This window comes from Merops nubicus, unplaced genomic scaffold (assembly GCF_000691845.1).
Source record: "Merops nubicus isolate BGI_N331 unplaced genomic scaffold, ASM69184v1 scaffold19027, whole genome shotgun sequence".
In the NCBI taxonomy this organism is placed as follows: Eukaryota; Metazoa; Chordata; class Aves; order Coraciiformes; family Meropidae; genus Merops; species Merops nubicus.
The window spans coordinates 12,406-28,191 of NW_008618631.1; the positions used below are offsets into that span (position 1 = coordinate 12,406).

At 44.9% G+C, this 15,786-nt stretch overlaps 1 protein-coding gene across 1 annotated transcript in view; it reads left to right on the plus strand.

The window, feature by feature from the left end:
* Nucleotides 1-10,666: 10,666 nt before the first annotated feature.
* The window catches only part of BSN (bassoon presynaptic cytomatrix protein), a gene marked incomplete at its 3' end in the record, with an annotated part of 62,153 nt that continues 57,033 nt past the window's right edge, over nucleotides 10,667-15,786 (plus strand). The window contains 1 exon segment of the mRNA XM_008943522.1: nucleotides 10,667-10,966. Coding sequence (XP_008941770.1) covers nucleotides 10,667-10,966 — 300 coding nt within the window.

The window sequence follows — 15,786 nt, forward strand, 5'->3', positions numbered from 1 at the left end:
TGTCAGGGATGGAGAAGCTTCTGCAGCTGAGAATTGTTTCTGACAAACACAACCTGATGTGAAGTTCTCATGAAATGGTGCCTGGCTGTGTTGGACACAAAGGTCTCCTTGCAGGGAAGTGTGGACTCATCAGTTTTGCCTCTACGTATGCAGTGCTTGGAGCTCTTCAGGGAAGACATGAGTTGCTCCCTGTTTCCTCAGTCCCTTCCCAAATATCTTCTCTTGATTACTCTTCCACACCTTCCATGTCAGTTCTCCTGGTAACCTGAGGCAACAACAACAACAAAAAGATTAACAACCTAAATGCCCTGGGGAAGAGTTAGAGGGCCTGTTACGAGATGGCTAAGATGTAGTTAGGCACAAAGACACAGTGGCAGAGTGGATAAAAATGCTGCAATTTTTCACAGGCGCAAAAAGAAAAATATATTAGCTCTTGTGTTTCATTTGCCCGGGCTCAAACAAATAGGGGTGCAAAGTCAGGAGTTTTCTGCTGCAGTCACTAGGAGCTGTTTGTCTCTCTGCAGTACAGTAGTCTGATTTCCTCCCCTGGAAACTGCTGTTTTAACAGCGTTTTTCTTTCGTTTTTCTAAAAATACAAGCTGGGTTCTTTCTGGTATGTCATTACCACCTCTTTTTTAACAGCACGTCTCTTTTCTGGTGGATCTTCCTATTTTTTTCAGCCTGGAATGAGTGTTGTTCCTCGTTCTGGGCTGAGTTGGGTTGACTCAAGCTGTCACAGAGATGGATAATAATACATATTTTTTTTGCATCAGCTTTTAATTTTGAAGCCTGGGTGGAACTCATCCTAAAAAAGGGCCCTGCAGTCTTCCTGGCTTCTTAATGTTCAAATACCAACTTCCTGCTGCTGGAGGTTTCTTGGAAGCACAGGGACCCATAAGTGGTGTGGATAAGACCATGAAAGCTGTCCTGATGGAGCCACACCCCTGGGATTGACCCCTTTTTACCCACCAGCAGCAAGCCTCTCTCACATCAGTGCACTTGCCCACAGTGCCCAACCACTGCAGAAATGCCTCCAGCTTTTCAACTGAATCCAGCCCAAAACTCAAAAGGGAACCTTGCAAAACCAGCCCTTCGTGCCATTATCCCAGGGGGAAGAAAGCCAGAAGCAAGTCAAGGGAATGGGCTGCCTCTGCTCTTCTCTTTGAATTGCTTTCCAGAATGCATTTTTCCCAAAATAACTTAATTGTCTCTTTTTCTGTAGATCGTTCTATATTTGTTGATGAGCATTAAATTGACATTTTCTGAGAACTGTCCAGAATGGCTTGAAGAACTCTTTACAGAGTGGCAATATCTCATTCAGAGCCCATCACTACGCACAGCTACAGTTGTCGTATCTTCTGTGCAGTACTCTTCATTTCTTGACCTTGGATTTCACCTGCCATGGCTTTTTGAGACACCAGTTTCAGGAGAGCCTTCTAAAACTCTTTGCATTCAGTTTTAGCTTTGAATACTCTGAATAAATTTGTATGGCTCAGCAAACTTGTCCCTTCATTATTCCCCTCCTTTCCAGGCCATTTATGAATATATCCCAATATATCCCATTTATCCCTTGGCAGGGTTCTGCAACTCTGCGGTGAAAACTTGACCATCTACGTCCCTCCTTGGATCCTAAATTGTGATCAGTTATTAACCCACCATTTTCCCTTGTTTCATCATCTTTTACTTATTTTTCTTTCTTTCTTTCTTTGCTCATTTTTACCCTAACATTTCTCCTACTGAGATGATTTTTCAGACTAATCCTATGTGTTAAATGGTTCTGATGTGAGAACCTTCATAAATTTCTCCTTAGCAAACAGCATGGCAAAGGTTGGATTTATCTTTTCTTTTCCACTCTTGCATTCCTTAAATATTTCTATTGCATTTCAATCTTCTTTCAACTTTCTAGATTCTTTGGCTGATTTACTCTTTCTAAAGTTTTAGAATTTTTTTTTTTTCCAATTTACACCTTGTTTCTACTTCTCTTTCTTACCCTTCCATCTGCTGCTTTTAATTTCTTTTTAACAAATTTTCTCACTTTTTAAATTTTTTTTTTCCTATTTAAATCTAAATATTTTGATAGTTGTGTCTATCTGTGCACTTTTTCCTGTCCTGCAAATAGATTGAAGCTGAGTCTGTTATGTTCACTGTTAATTAAAAGTTTTTCTTGTCCATTTTGGCATCTCAAAGCATGTTGCAGGACTAAGTCAAGAGCAGGTAGCTTTATTCTGCATCGCTTTAGGCAGTAGTTAACAACCTAAACAAGAAATTATGCCAATTAAAATCAGAGAGGCTCTAGGGGGGATATGGTTTTGTGTGTGTGTGTGTGTGTGTTATAATCGTAAGTTTATGAGATAAGCTCTCCTGAACCATGTTCCATAAAAATTCCTCAGCGTTCTGCCGTGGTTTATCTTTTGGCTTTGCTGGCATTTCCTAAACACAACGCAGTAATTCGTGCTGCTGGCATTACAGGGACAAAGGTCTCTATTTAAATGGGACTGTGGCAATCAGACCTTTTGCTGTTTAATTGCTAGAGCTCGGTTATAAGATGTAAGTGGATGGAAGCTCCTTGGCTGGGGTGCTCTACCCATCATACTTGTCCTTTCTGATGCCCACAATATTTTCAAGATTGTCATGACCCTTGATAAATGGTATGATTTTTGGCGTGTATAAATGACTCGCTCACAGCAACCACATGGACTGGGGAAGGATGCAGGGGCCACACATCGAATAGCCAGGGGGAAAATCAGATTGAAGAGACAGCTCCAGCCCACCCCTCGCTGGGACTTCTGGGGACATTTATCTGCTTTTTGGCCCCCCCATTCTCTGTGTGCTCCCTGGTGCCAGTCGCAGAGTCATATCTCTGTGACAGGGCTCTTCATCATTTCTTGCAGACCTTCTGTGTCCTGCAGTAAAGAGGAGAGGAGCTCTGCAGGGAGCAGAGGCAGCAGCCTGCTTTTCCATCCAGCCTGCAATCCCCTGACCATGGCCACCCCAGCACTCACCTGAATTACCATGGAGTTTGGTGTGCTTCATCTGGGGGGATCTAATGAGTCAGGCAGACATGCGGAGCATCCTCCCCTTCAGCAGCATCCCTGGGCCAGCAACATTCCTTCCAGGTCTCCCCAAGGGCTCCGAGGCTTCTCCTGAACCAATGATCCAAAGCTGACCCAGCGACAGCACCCACTCACTGCATGAGCTACTGTTCCTCCTTACTTTGTATCTTCCAGGTACTTCCTAAGTGCACAGAGAGCTGCAGACGCTGGATGAGAAATCCCATGGACCTGTCTAACAGCTGCATGCTCACCCCAGGGATGAGGTTTCTGCTGGGACAGTGAAGCCAGGGCACCTGCTTTGCATCTGCACTCTCTTGGCTCTCAGCAGCTAGGTGTAGGGCTCCTTGTACACTGTGCAGCTCATTGCATCATGATCAAGAAGTTGCTTCTGCTCTATCTCTGGAAGATTTACATGTAGTTTTTTGCTATCACAGAGGAAACAGATTTTCCCTATTGCTGTAGCAGAATGGATATTGGACACCCCACTTATCCCCAAGAGATTTTAATGCTTTGAAGTTCAAGATTGTAAATGTTCTCAGCAACAGTTAATATCACTTGAAAAAGAGACCTGTTCAAATCTTTCAACCTCCAGTGTGCCTGCTCCTGTAAAGCTATCTTGGAAGACATCTCTTTGATATATATTATACTGAGATCATTACCTGCAGGTTCTTCTGTCATACCAGTTGGTGGTGGCTCTGAGGGGCTTGGCTGAGATCCTGACAGCAGTGGCTGCACGTTCCGGGCATTGGCAGCTCCCCAGAGTAGCATGTGGTGGTCTGCAGGTCACTTGGTGACTTGCTGGCTTGTGAGAGCTGCTGGTAGGTGTGCAAAAGTCTCCCCTGATACCAGTTCAAGTCCTGGGGTTCATAGAAGCTGCTCTGGATTCTATTATGGGGTTTTATGTTGAAAAGTACTCTAAGAAGAGTTGCTCTTAGCTCAACCAGGGCCAAGTCAGGTGCAGGTATTTGCCACACAGCAAGAAGAGAAAGAGAAGGAACAAGAGGGAGAAAGAGGAGAGAGAAGAGTTCAGGTGGAAGGAACCTGCAACAATCACCTAGTCCAACTGCAACTGATAAGGATTCGCAAACACAAAATGGCAGTGTGAGGTAGAAGGAAAATAAGCAAGTAAATGTATATTTAAAGTTTAAATCAGTCATAAACCCCTCTTCCCATACACAGGATTCAGGTAATAAAGATGGCAGATGCTTCTCTACAATTGTGCTTCATACAGCAGTGTGAGTGACATCAGTGCATTAGCCTGGTACTGGTTCTCAGTTGAATTAGATATGATGCTAGCAAGATGGAGAATAACTGGCTTGGGGTGGACTGAGGCTTTTCCTAATCTTCACTTTGTAGTACACCGAGTCTTGCACATCCTATAATGTGGATGGGATGTGCCTGGCAGCCCCACCTTGAACCCCAGCCCCAGTGGGGTTTAAGAGAGAAGCAGAGGACTCAAGGACATCTTGTTCTTCTCTATGTACGAGAGCAGGTATGTGGGTGGAGGTTAGGGGATGGAGTGAGTGCTGAAAGCCTTGAGCAGGAACTCACCCACACTGTTCAGCATTGGGAGACGTGCATTAGGGATGCCTCAGTCAGGGGGAAAGTGCCTGAAAGAAGCAGCATCTTATTTGATGGAGATGAAGCAGCCCTGAAGCAAAAAGCTGCAGGAAAACAGGTTTTTTTCCACTGCTCACAAAAGCAAGTCATTAAACACCAGGACCTTCCACAAGAGTGCTTGCGTTGCCACCTAATAAAACCCTCCCTGACAGTTACTAGTCACCATTTCATATTTTCTGTTTTGTTCTCAGTCGTGTGGCATGTGCTGGTTTGAAGCCTTCCAGTACACACAGTCCCAGCATAAACTTCTTCCTGCATAGAAAGACACGTCAGTAAGTTGGGGGCACTTGGATTCAAGCAGGTGCTGATTTTTAATTCTGTAACTGCTTCTTTTTTTTCTCAAAGTAGAGTATGATACAGAATTCCCTGTGCTGGATGTAGCACTTTTAGAGCTACAAAGCTGCTGCTGATAAAACTCCCAAGCTCGGTGGATGTTTTTGCATCACTCATGAGATTTTCAGTGCATGCAGCTGAAGCTGGAGGCCCTCCATATCAGACACTTTGTTTTCTGTTTATTTATTAAAAGGTTGCATGTCCTATTTTCTAGTTTGATTTGCTGACAGGCAGTATCTACCAGCTAGTATCTGATATTATCCCACATGGTTTCTATGCCGACCCATAAGTGTTAGGAATTTTGTTTTTCTGAGTCAAACCCAGCACCATTTTGACCTAGAGTGCATCTCCCCTTTTGCTTGGCTACTTCCTTTTTTTTTTCCTAAATAGGTTATTTTCAGTGATTCTTAAAATCAGTCATGTGGATGTTCATATCAGGTTTCAGTTGAACCAACTAGGTCAAATCTCTGCTCGTAGCTGAGCAGCTCTAATTCTTGTTCGTTAGCCCAGCCTCATGCTTTTGGGTTTGAGCATCTACAATTCTCACTTCTCGTGCTTTAGCATGGTTTGTGTGCTTCTCATACCCTTGCTTTGACTGCAGGTAAGCAGTCATTTGTTTTCCCTCTTCTTCTATTGATAGAAAGACTTGCTTGCCCCCATTTTGCTTATTTTTCATATGGCTTTGAAGCTAGGAGCTGCCTTCCAGGGACAAACCCAGCTCTTTGCAATGTCTGAGCAGGGCACGCTCTTTGGAAAATGATGGTGATGGTGCCATTTGTTTTCATGTTCTTTTTATAAACTATAATGCAGTAATTATATCGGTTGCCCAGCGAGCAGGGACCCATTTCAGCTGGCACCAGGCAAAGAAAGGGATGCAAGCCATGTTTCCCAGTTGCACGAAAAGGCTGCAGCTCCCAAAGGATTTATTTGGACCCAAAATGCCAAGCCCCTATGGATGTGAGCACTGCTGGGGTTTGGTGGCAGCTGAGCAGACGGATGTACCCAGTGTGTTCAAGGGGGGAAGGTGAAACTGGGAGAAAAACAATAAATTAAACTCTCTCTTAAGCTTTTCCACACACCATACCTGAAGAAGACTTGTGTTACCAGCTGTGTGTGTAGATTTTGTGTAATGTCATTATTACTTGATTTTCTAGCCAAGATGTTAAAAGCATTGGCATTTTACCTTGTGATGGTTGTTCCCAAGTTAGCATGTTATGAGAAAAAGGACCTGTTGGCATCCCTTGGGATGCTTGGCTCCAAGCTTGGGAGCTTTGGTTTGTAAAATTTAGTGGCAACAGTAAACGTCCTTGAATTAAATTAGAGCAGTTCCCTTCTACAGGCCCTGACATTACCTAGAGATTCCCAAATAAGAAGGCTGTACCAATTTACTGGGCAGGTTTGTAAACCAATCCTGTGTCACTGTATTGCCTTCATCTTTCCTACAGCTGCTGACATCTTTGCACTGGCACTGTCATGCCATCAAACATTAGGTTTTATGACAAATCATTTCTTTCTGAAATTAAATATTAATTAGCAGTCTAACATTGGTTAAGGCTGTGAATAGGATTTTGTTTTTAAAGTCTTCCCAATTCTTGATATTTCAATGAAAAACTGTCATTTTTACACAAGGGGAAAAAATCAGGTATAAAAAATCCAAGGTGCTTGTGACATCTTACACTGCTGAGCAAACTTTTGTGGAGAATGGCTTTGACCCCTGGTTTTCATTATGCTGTTCATGTTTCTGATCCTCTCAGCCAACTCTTCCCTCCTAGTCCTTCTTCATCTCCTCCCAGCCCAAATATCTGCAAGGACATTTGCACCAGCCCTAAATAGAAAGGCTGGTTTCTATCCATGCCTGTTCCTGAGTGGAACAAGGGAAGTTCTGCACCTTTTGAATCAGGAGAAGCATCTGACAGAGAAGCAGACCTGGGTACAGATGAATCTTTGAGGGTGATTTTTAGCTCTGGGCTACATGGTAAGCAACCTTGCCATTTAGCCTCCTCTTTTGCATGGAGCTGAGGGTCAGTTTTTGTGGGTGTTTTGCAGTGCTTTATGCTGGGAGATGGGGAGATGCTTCTTTCACTGCATAGGGAAGGTGAAAGAGGTGACCGAGCTATGCCACAGAGCTGGGAGTGAAACCCAGGCTTCTGATGTTGAGGATCCAGATTAATTAAAAATTAAAATAAAAAGGAAGAAAATGGCATCTGCCCAATGTGCTGGTGACTGCAGGAGGATTAATAGAGTTGCCTGCCTGACCTTCTCTTGATAAAGTATTAATGGACAGAATGTAATAAATGGAAACCTCGATGGTATAATTGTTAATAAGCTTAGTCAAACACACTTGATATTCCTTACTTGGACAAAATTATAACTCTGTTGGTAACTGTGAGAGCACTGCTGAATTTGGACCCTGCAGAGATATTTGACTGAGTATCACTCAATATTTTTAATTCATCAGTTAGGGTGATGCAAAATCAATACAGTCCCCATCAAACAGGTGAAATTCTGCCTCATTAAGACATCTTAATTTAATTGTTAATGAACAATCTAGTAGCACTGGGGAGTTCCTTTGGAACTGCTTAGCAGCTCGATGCTAGTGAATATTTTTATCAGTTTCAGAGGAGACTAATGAAAAAAGTGGTTGAGCTGCAGTTTGGACTTGTGAAACAACCAAAAAAAAAGGGTTCATAGATGCAAAAATATGCTGTTAACTTTGGAAAGTCCAGCCACTTAGAAGATACAGAGCTGAAAAGTAAAATAACTGAACAGAATTGATTCTGTCCTAGCTCATACCAGACCCGTACAAGACATAGAAACCTTGGAGCATCCTAGCAAAAGATGCAATGAGCGTGGGCCTGCATCTGATTCCATATGACTCCTCTAATGCTCTTTCTTGGGGCATCTCTCCTGTATCTGGTTACTGTATTTGACAGACCAGATGATTCTGTCTGGTCTTAAAATTTTACAGATGTGTCCAGCTGGTGCGAGGGAGTGGCAGCCCAGCTCGTGTCGTGGGACTGCTCAGGCATCTTGGATAGTTATAAAATAAATAAATGCTGTGAAAGCACTGCTGGGAGTGGGATGGAGATGGTGCACGGTGTTTCCTTTTACCTGAAACTATGAAAGGAGCTGGGAGGAAGCTCTGCCCTGAGCCGGAGAGAGTCTCCAGAGCAGCACTGTCCCACCAGGCAGCGAGTGCCCAACCACCCTCCTCCCTCTTCTGCTCAAGGCAAACTAACAGCACCTTTGTGTTTTGTTTTGTTTTGTTCTGTTTTTTTCTCTTGGGCCTTTGCTTTTTCAAGAGAGCCACAGACTCAGTTTTGGGTAGGAAATGTAGTGAGCTTGTGTGACAACTCCTCTTGACGGAGCACAGCTTTGGAGGTACACTGCTTCTCAGGCTGATGTGCTGCAAAAACTTCACTAAGCAAAACCATCACTCTTTATTTAAAGTAAGGTACTTGAACTAAGTAAGCCAGCCTGCTAGTACTGCTGCAAAAATAGGTGGTAACTACTGATACACTGATAAATACTCCTGCTGTGGGTAGCTGCTGCCAGTTCTTCCCATTTCTCCCTGTGAAACCATGGCTGAGTGGCGTTGCTGTGCTCAGAGCTGGGTTGGGCTCAGAATTCCCACTTGGGGGCAAACATTTTTTTCATATTAAATGGGGAGAGAATAATTTGGATTTCAAAATTTGCACTGGAATAACTATTCTTTTGTTCCAAATAACAGTTATTTGACCAAACATATATCAATCTTTTCAAATAATGTTATTTCCATGTTGTTTAGTACACCAGTAGGGTAGGATGTATTTTGATACAGAAATGGTGTTTTTATAACAATTCAATTTAAGGAGAGAGAACACGCTTTGCTTTCTGACACTGCTTTCTGCTGATGTCTGGGACTGAGCTCTCACCTCTCCACCAGGTACAGATGTCACGTGTCTTGTGGGGCAGCAGCTCTTCAGCCCTCGGCATCAGGAGGTGAATCGCAGTTCTGAACTCCTGGCCCATTAAATGACCCTTATTGCAGGTGTCTTGCTCCAGGGCCAGGTGTGGTTTGCTCTTTAGTCTGGAGCAGATCAGTTACTCCTTTATTTGCTTTATTATTATTGTGCAATTCCTCCTTCAGAGAAGTGGGTTTCAATCTGCAGCCGACAAGTATTCCCCAAGTACTATTTTAATATTTATTTTCATCTGACTTTCTATTACTGTGGCAACGTGCACTTTGAATTTCATTAGTTTTATGCATTTAAGTTCCCTTTTTAAACCTTTATAAGGTCAGATCCTGCTTGGGTAAATCTACAATTTATTAAATTTGAGATTCTGAGTAATATCTTTCCTTAAACAGCTGTAGGTCACAGGTAGCAAAGGCGTAAGGGCTTCTGCCATTTGGAGGAATATTTGTGGCCATTACTGATATGCACATCCACCAAACTATTCTGCAGTTAGATAAACATCTTCCATCACAGATTTATTCTCATGCACTCGTGGTCCATCAGCAGCACATTGGAAGGTACCTGTGCTGAAGTAACATGGGAGGTGGGGCATGCAGGATCACTTGCTGTGCTATCCAACACAAGGACCCAAAGCTCTGGGAGCTGAAGCTGCTCCAGAGCTCTTTGGTGTGGCAGGGAGCACATGCTGCAGGGTGCTGAGCATCCTACACAGGCTATGGGACTGCTGCCTGACTAGCAGCAGGTGCTATGCTGACCTCAGGACTGCTTCTTCTGTGTAGTTGGGGTTTCACAGGGAGGTTTCATACCCTGTCCTGGCAACCTGATGTATCCCAGCTGGTTTTCTGCCCAGCCAAGGCTCACATCATCCCATCCAGAAGAGGGTCCAGCTGGGGGACAGCCAGCCCACAAAAGCCTCTGTTCCTCACACTTCTCACTTCAGTAATGATTACTCAAGCAGAGCTGATGCCCCCTCTCTTAATTTCCTGCTGCTGTGGCCCCTGGAAACAAGCCCGCAGTTGCTTTCTCCTGTGACAGGCTCAGGGCAGCTTGAGAGCTGAGAAAGTCTAAGTAGTTCTCCTTCCTCTGGGCTTCTTCGGTCAGTAGGGTCCTCTGCAGTGTTCTTGCTTCCCAGCAGCTCAAAGAAGTAGGTTGTGAGAAGATGGTTTAGCACGCATTGGCTGTCTCTCCCTGCAGTCTGCAAGCCAGTGTTGCTGCTGCCTCTCTGAGCAGCAGTTTGTGCTGGAGAGGTGCTAACGGGGAGCCCTTGGCTGGCAGGAGGCCGAGCTGCCCCAAACTTCTCATTGGCATTTTACGTGAGACTTTCCAACTGAAGTTCAACTTGGAATACAGTGAATAATTCAATTACATCTCTGCTGCTGGGTTATGTAAGAGAAAGCTGAAATTGCTCCTTGCTGCATAAGGTAAAGTGTATCCTTCTGCCCATCTGAACAATTTCCCTGCTTTGCAGCAGGGTTTCGCTGTGCCTTCTTGGCTGAGCTGGGGCTTTGGGGGCAGAGTGTGCTTTAGATGTCTTCTGCGTTGACTGGCGCCAAGATGTAGCGATAGAATGTACTAAACCGTGTGTGTTTTGGATGGTGTTTCAGCACACCAAGGAGACCGGAGCAGCAGGACCAGGCCCTGGGCCAGCGGTCAGCATCCCCCTCCCTCGCTCAGACTGGACCCAGCTCCCAGAGCCTCCGGGAGATGAGGGGCCAGGGCCAGCCCGGGCCCCCGGCAGAGGGGCCGCGGAGGACGCTGCAGGTGGACGCCAGGAGCCAGGGCTCGGGGAGGTCCCCCTCAGTGTCACCAGAGCGGGGCAGCACCCCAACGTCTCCCTACTCGCTCCCGCAGATCGCTCCTCTCCCCAGCAGCACGCTCTGCCCCATCTGCAAGACCACGGAGCTCACCACCTCCCCTGGGCAGCCGAACTTCAACGCCTGCACCCAGTGTCACAGCCAAGTCTGCAACCAGTGTGGCTTCAACCCCAACCCGCACCTCACCCAGGTAACGCCTCCTCTTCCTCGGGTAGCCTTCCTGGCTAGGTTTGGGTGTGGGGGGGTGGCCACCGCTGGGGTCTGCAAGGAAAGGTTCTTGTTTTCTCCAAGCACACAAGTTGTACCTTTGCTTTTGGCAGCTGCAAAGCATTGAGCAAGAGCAAGGGCTCTGCTGGCTAACCATGGGGTCGTTGAGGTAGTGAGAGCCTTAATGAGAAGGGGAGAAGTAAATGCGTTAAAAGAAAAGGGCAGACCAGCAGAGAGGTTTAGTGTCCTTTGCTAAGACCCCAGAACATTTGGCTGAGGTGAGGTCCACGCACACAAAATGGTCCTGAAGCCAAAGGACAGAGCAGGGGGAAGGGAACAGAGGGGGTGCTGTCAACCCCGGGCTGTGGAGCAAGGTGAACTCTGATCTACCCCAGGTGGTGATGCTTTGGTGGGGCTGTTTCAGCCAGCCTCGCACTCGGGGGCAGGAGAGAGGCGTGAGGTCGTGCCTGGTGGGGGGACTGTTGCGTGGGATGTGTGATGTGGATGCACAGGCTCCCAGGGCCGGATCCGGCAGCGAGCGAGGGGTGCTGAGGCTGGCTTTGCTGTGGGGCTCCCTCTGCCAGTCTGTCAGCTCAGAGACCTCCATGCAGGGTGGAAGTAACCTGGGATGCTGTTTGCAGCCGTTAGAAGCCAAACCATGGGGATTCCTACTCTCAGGTTTAATAACAGACACCTCAGGCCATGCTTTGGAAAACCGCTGTGCCACTCCAGTGTGAGGGAGAATAGCATTCAGGCTCTGAAGCCCCCTGGGAACCCACATTTTATTGCCAGTAGCTGTTCCTGGTAAGCATACAGTGCTTGCTCCTGACACAGCAGCTTCTAAACACCAGAGTTTGAGAGAGACTCCTGCCTTCCAGCTTCTTTTCCTGATGGAAGGGGAGTTGGGGCAGCTGATATCCCTGGTATAGACAGATGGAATTAGCTGGGTGCTGCTTTTGTACCCCGGTACAGAGGTATTTACCCTGTGAAGGTCACTGTAAGGTCTCAGATCTTCATAAAGTTCCCTGAGGTGGAAATTCAGGCTCCTGCAAGGAAGTGGCCTGGGTCACGTTTGTTGCACTTTTAAATAATTTGCCATATATTTTGTTGTCTAAATATTGCATTGAAAGTTGACCAAATACTCTGAATAGTATAATCTAACCACCAGACAAACAAACAGAAAAACACCAATTGCTCCCTTTTTTGTCAGCCTGCAGCTTGACTCCTCTGTCTTGCCCTAAGAGCTTTCTCTACATTCTCTCCTCTTGCAGACACTCATATTAAAATATGTGTTATGTGCACAGAGCTGCTTCTTAGCATCTCTGGGCCGTCTCTGTGTCCTCTGAAATGTGGTTGTCTGCGGAGCATTTTTAAATATAGGATCAAAAAGATTTGACCCAGGATGAAAAACAATTGTGGTTTTGTTTGTTTGTTCTGCCTTTAATATGCATCTCAACAGAAAGCAACCTTCTGACTTGTAAGTAGGTCATTGAGGGATGAAAACTGTTGTCCAAGAGAAGTGTTTGCAGCTTGTGTTGGCAGCCCGTGTGATAAGTGGGCTGGGGGAGCAGTGGTGGTTGAAGTGTGACTTGCTTTCCTCAGCACAATTACTTGTGCCACTATTCCAGAGGCCCATAGAAGGCACCTGAAGCAGTCTGGAGGCATTAAAAAGGGTTAATTGGAGGCAGCTTGGAGATTGCTTGCTTTCTTGATGGTAGGAGCTGGGTTGAAAGGACCTCCAGAGGTCATCTGGTCCAACCTCAAAGCAGAGATCAGGCAAGAGAGCTCTGGGCTTTATCCAGTTGGGTCTCAGAAACTCCCGTGGATGGGTGTTTTGGTCCCACCTGCTCCACTGCTTGACCATCTTTGCAGGAAAAAACCTCCATCCAGCTTGGGCCCTCAGCCCCAGCAGGTGCTGGGGGGTGGCTGCTTAGTGTTGCTAATGAGGTGATTTTGGGGGATGATATTTTCCATTTGCGTTTCCTTAGGAATGTATCTTCATGGGAACAGTTGATGTTTCTACTTTGTGCTGCAGTAGATATGCATTTGGAACTTCTTTTTCTGCTTGCGAGGCTCTCTAGCAGGATTAAATAATCAAAAATAACACATTTCTAAGAAAACCAAACCCCAAGAAGCCCAAAATGATGTTTTTTTCTTGGTACAGCCCCTCCTGTGCAATCTATGGGGCTGCTGGAAACTGGCGGTGTGGCGAGGGGGGAACTCCAGTACTTGTTTGGCATGAGGATTTCTGAAACTGTTTTGAGAGTTCTGCACATAAAATGTTTATATAAGCTTGATGTCTTTTATTTTTTATACATATGCTATAAAATAGCTAATATATTTATCTATAAGATAATAACAGCCATTGTGTGTGAGCTGTAGTCCATCACACTTCATGCTGCCACTTAGAAATACCAAGAGCAGATTTTTCAGAGGAGGCTTTGTACCTCCTAGCAAAGCACCTGAATTTCATAATCACGTGATACCTTCTGCTCAGAAGTATGTAAGTTCTTCTGAAATATTATTTTTATTTATGCCTTTTCACATGGTTTGATGGTCATTTTATCCTCAAGGCAAGTCATGAATTTCCATCATGACAGAGCGGTTGACCTCTGGTGTCTTCAGCTGATCACTTCCTGAGCAGCAACAACAACAACAACAAAATAGTATTTATTTTTAATTTGCTGTCTTTTTATTCCTTCGAGCAGCAGCTCATTCTTGTTCCACAAGACTGGGCAAACAGAAGTTCCTGTGTGCTGTCAGTGTCACTCAATATTTGAGGTGTAGATAACCAGATTCTTCCCTCTGTTCATCTCCACACTGTCATCGTTTTCAATTTGGTTGCGTGCTCCCGTGCCAGTTTTCTCATTCATTCACTCATTCCTGAAGGTCAGTGCTCTTGGCATAGGTGGTTATTTTAAGCAAGGGGAAATGTGAAGGAGGGAGCTACGGTGGCACCATTAAAGACAAAAAGTTACCAATTGGTGTGGTAAAACATCAGTGTGTGCTTACACTCCTGTGAGGAAACAGTGTTTTGAGTGGAGATGTGTTATTTTAAGTGCAATGTTGCACCTCTAATGTTCTAGGAGAATTTTTTTAATTTTTCATTAAAACTTTTTTTCTAGTTTTCCTCTGTGTTGTCTTTGAGGGTTTTTTTTGGACAGCTTGTTCTACAGGACTGAAGCAGCAATGCTGTCATCTCCTCCAGGGGGGAATATCTCGGTTTCAGGCCAGTACAATAGGTTTAGAAAATCCTCTTTTTATACATCTTTCAGTTTGTAATGCTGCTGCTGTGGCTTTCGCTTGACTGATCCTGCAGCATGTTCATCTGATTGGATTTGCTCTGTTTGGTATCATAAAGAGTAACCTGCAGGCATCCTTTCTGTTTCTCTGGGGTTTTGAAGTGTCACTGCACATTGCTAATTTGATAAATTAATTTCTTCTTTGCTCTTCTCTTCAAATTGGTTGGGTTTCTTTTAATTCCTTTCCTCCCCATCCAACAGCTAAACCAAAAAAATGTAGAACTTGGTTTTGGTTTCAATCAGGAGCAGTGGCACAGCATTCAAATATGTGCTTTAGTTAGTGCTGAAATGAACCTCAAAATGTCTGGCTGCCTAATAGATTTGCTTGGAACCATTTAGGATTATAGAAAACCTTTCTGCTCTCCTTACATTTCTGTTGTGCTTCTTTTCAATTTGAAATTATGTTCCTCAGATGCAGTTTCGTAAGTATTCAGATGCACGCAATAGTGGTTTTTTTCCCCACCCTGAATAAAAGGAGCATATTTTTACATGTATGTTCTTCACCAAATTGCTTTCTTTTTGAAGTCCCTGCTTTTGTCCCTGAGCCATTTTGAATGTATTTGCTGTGTTCGTGACTACATGCAGTGGTGGAACGTGTTAAACTTCAGTTCTGGCCCATGTTTTTAGCTCTACTTAAGGAGGCTGAAGAGATTCTTTGCAATTTTTCCATTATTAGTAGAATGTAATATGAAATATTTAAAATATTTGAGAATAAATTTGTTCCCTACATGCTCCATGCCGTGTAAAATCATCACCAACCTTTGATCACAGACCTTCAGCAAATGAAATGTAAAAAGTCTCAGGGAGGATTAAGAACTTGCTGCTTGGTTTCCCAACAGTAGCTAGGGTCATTTGTCAGGAGAGGAAAATCCCTCAGCAGCTCTTGAGTTATCTGCAGCAGGAGGAGATGTCCACAAAAAATAATGTCAAGTTTTTAGGTAAATGTTTGTTTTATTAAAGGAAAATAGAACATCAGCTGATGTCCCGGTTAGAAGGCAGAATTGTGTTCCCCTTCCCTTATCCCTTAGTTTCCCAGGTAAAGAGGTAAGTAAGGGAAGGCAGGGGTAATGAAAGCTCTGCACCGATTGAAAAGTTAACAAATATATTATTTAACAGGGAACAGAAAGGAAGAAGGGAAGGGGTTTAACAGGGTACAGAAAGGAAAAAGGGTAGGGGTTTAACAGGGTAAGGGGATTATGGGAACAACAAAGCAAGGAAGATTAAACTTCCAAATATACAAAACCCAAATGTTGTGCTGAGCCTCCCCAGTGCTGGATCTCGATGGATTGAGGTGGATTGAAGCTGGATGCACAATCCTTGGACGTGGATGGAGGCAGGGAAAAGATTGTAGATCAGGCCCAGGTCTCCAAGATGGCCACGGCCACGTGCAGCACAGGGAGCAGCAAACAGCAGCAGCAGCAGCGTGTCCCAGCCAGGACCCCCGCAGAGGAGAAGAGGAAGAGGGAAGAGAGAGAGGCGTGGTCTCTTCCCCCCTTTTTCA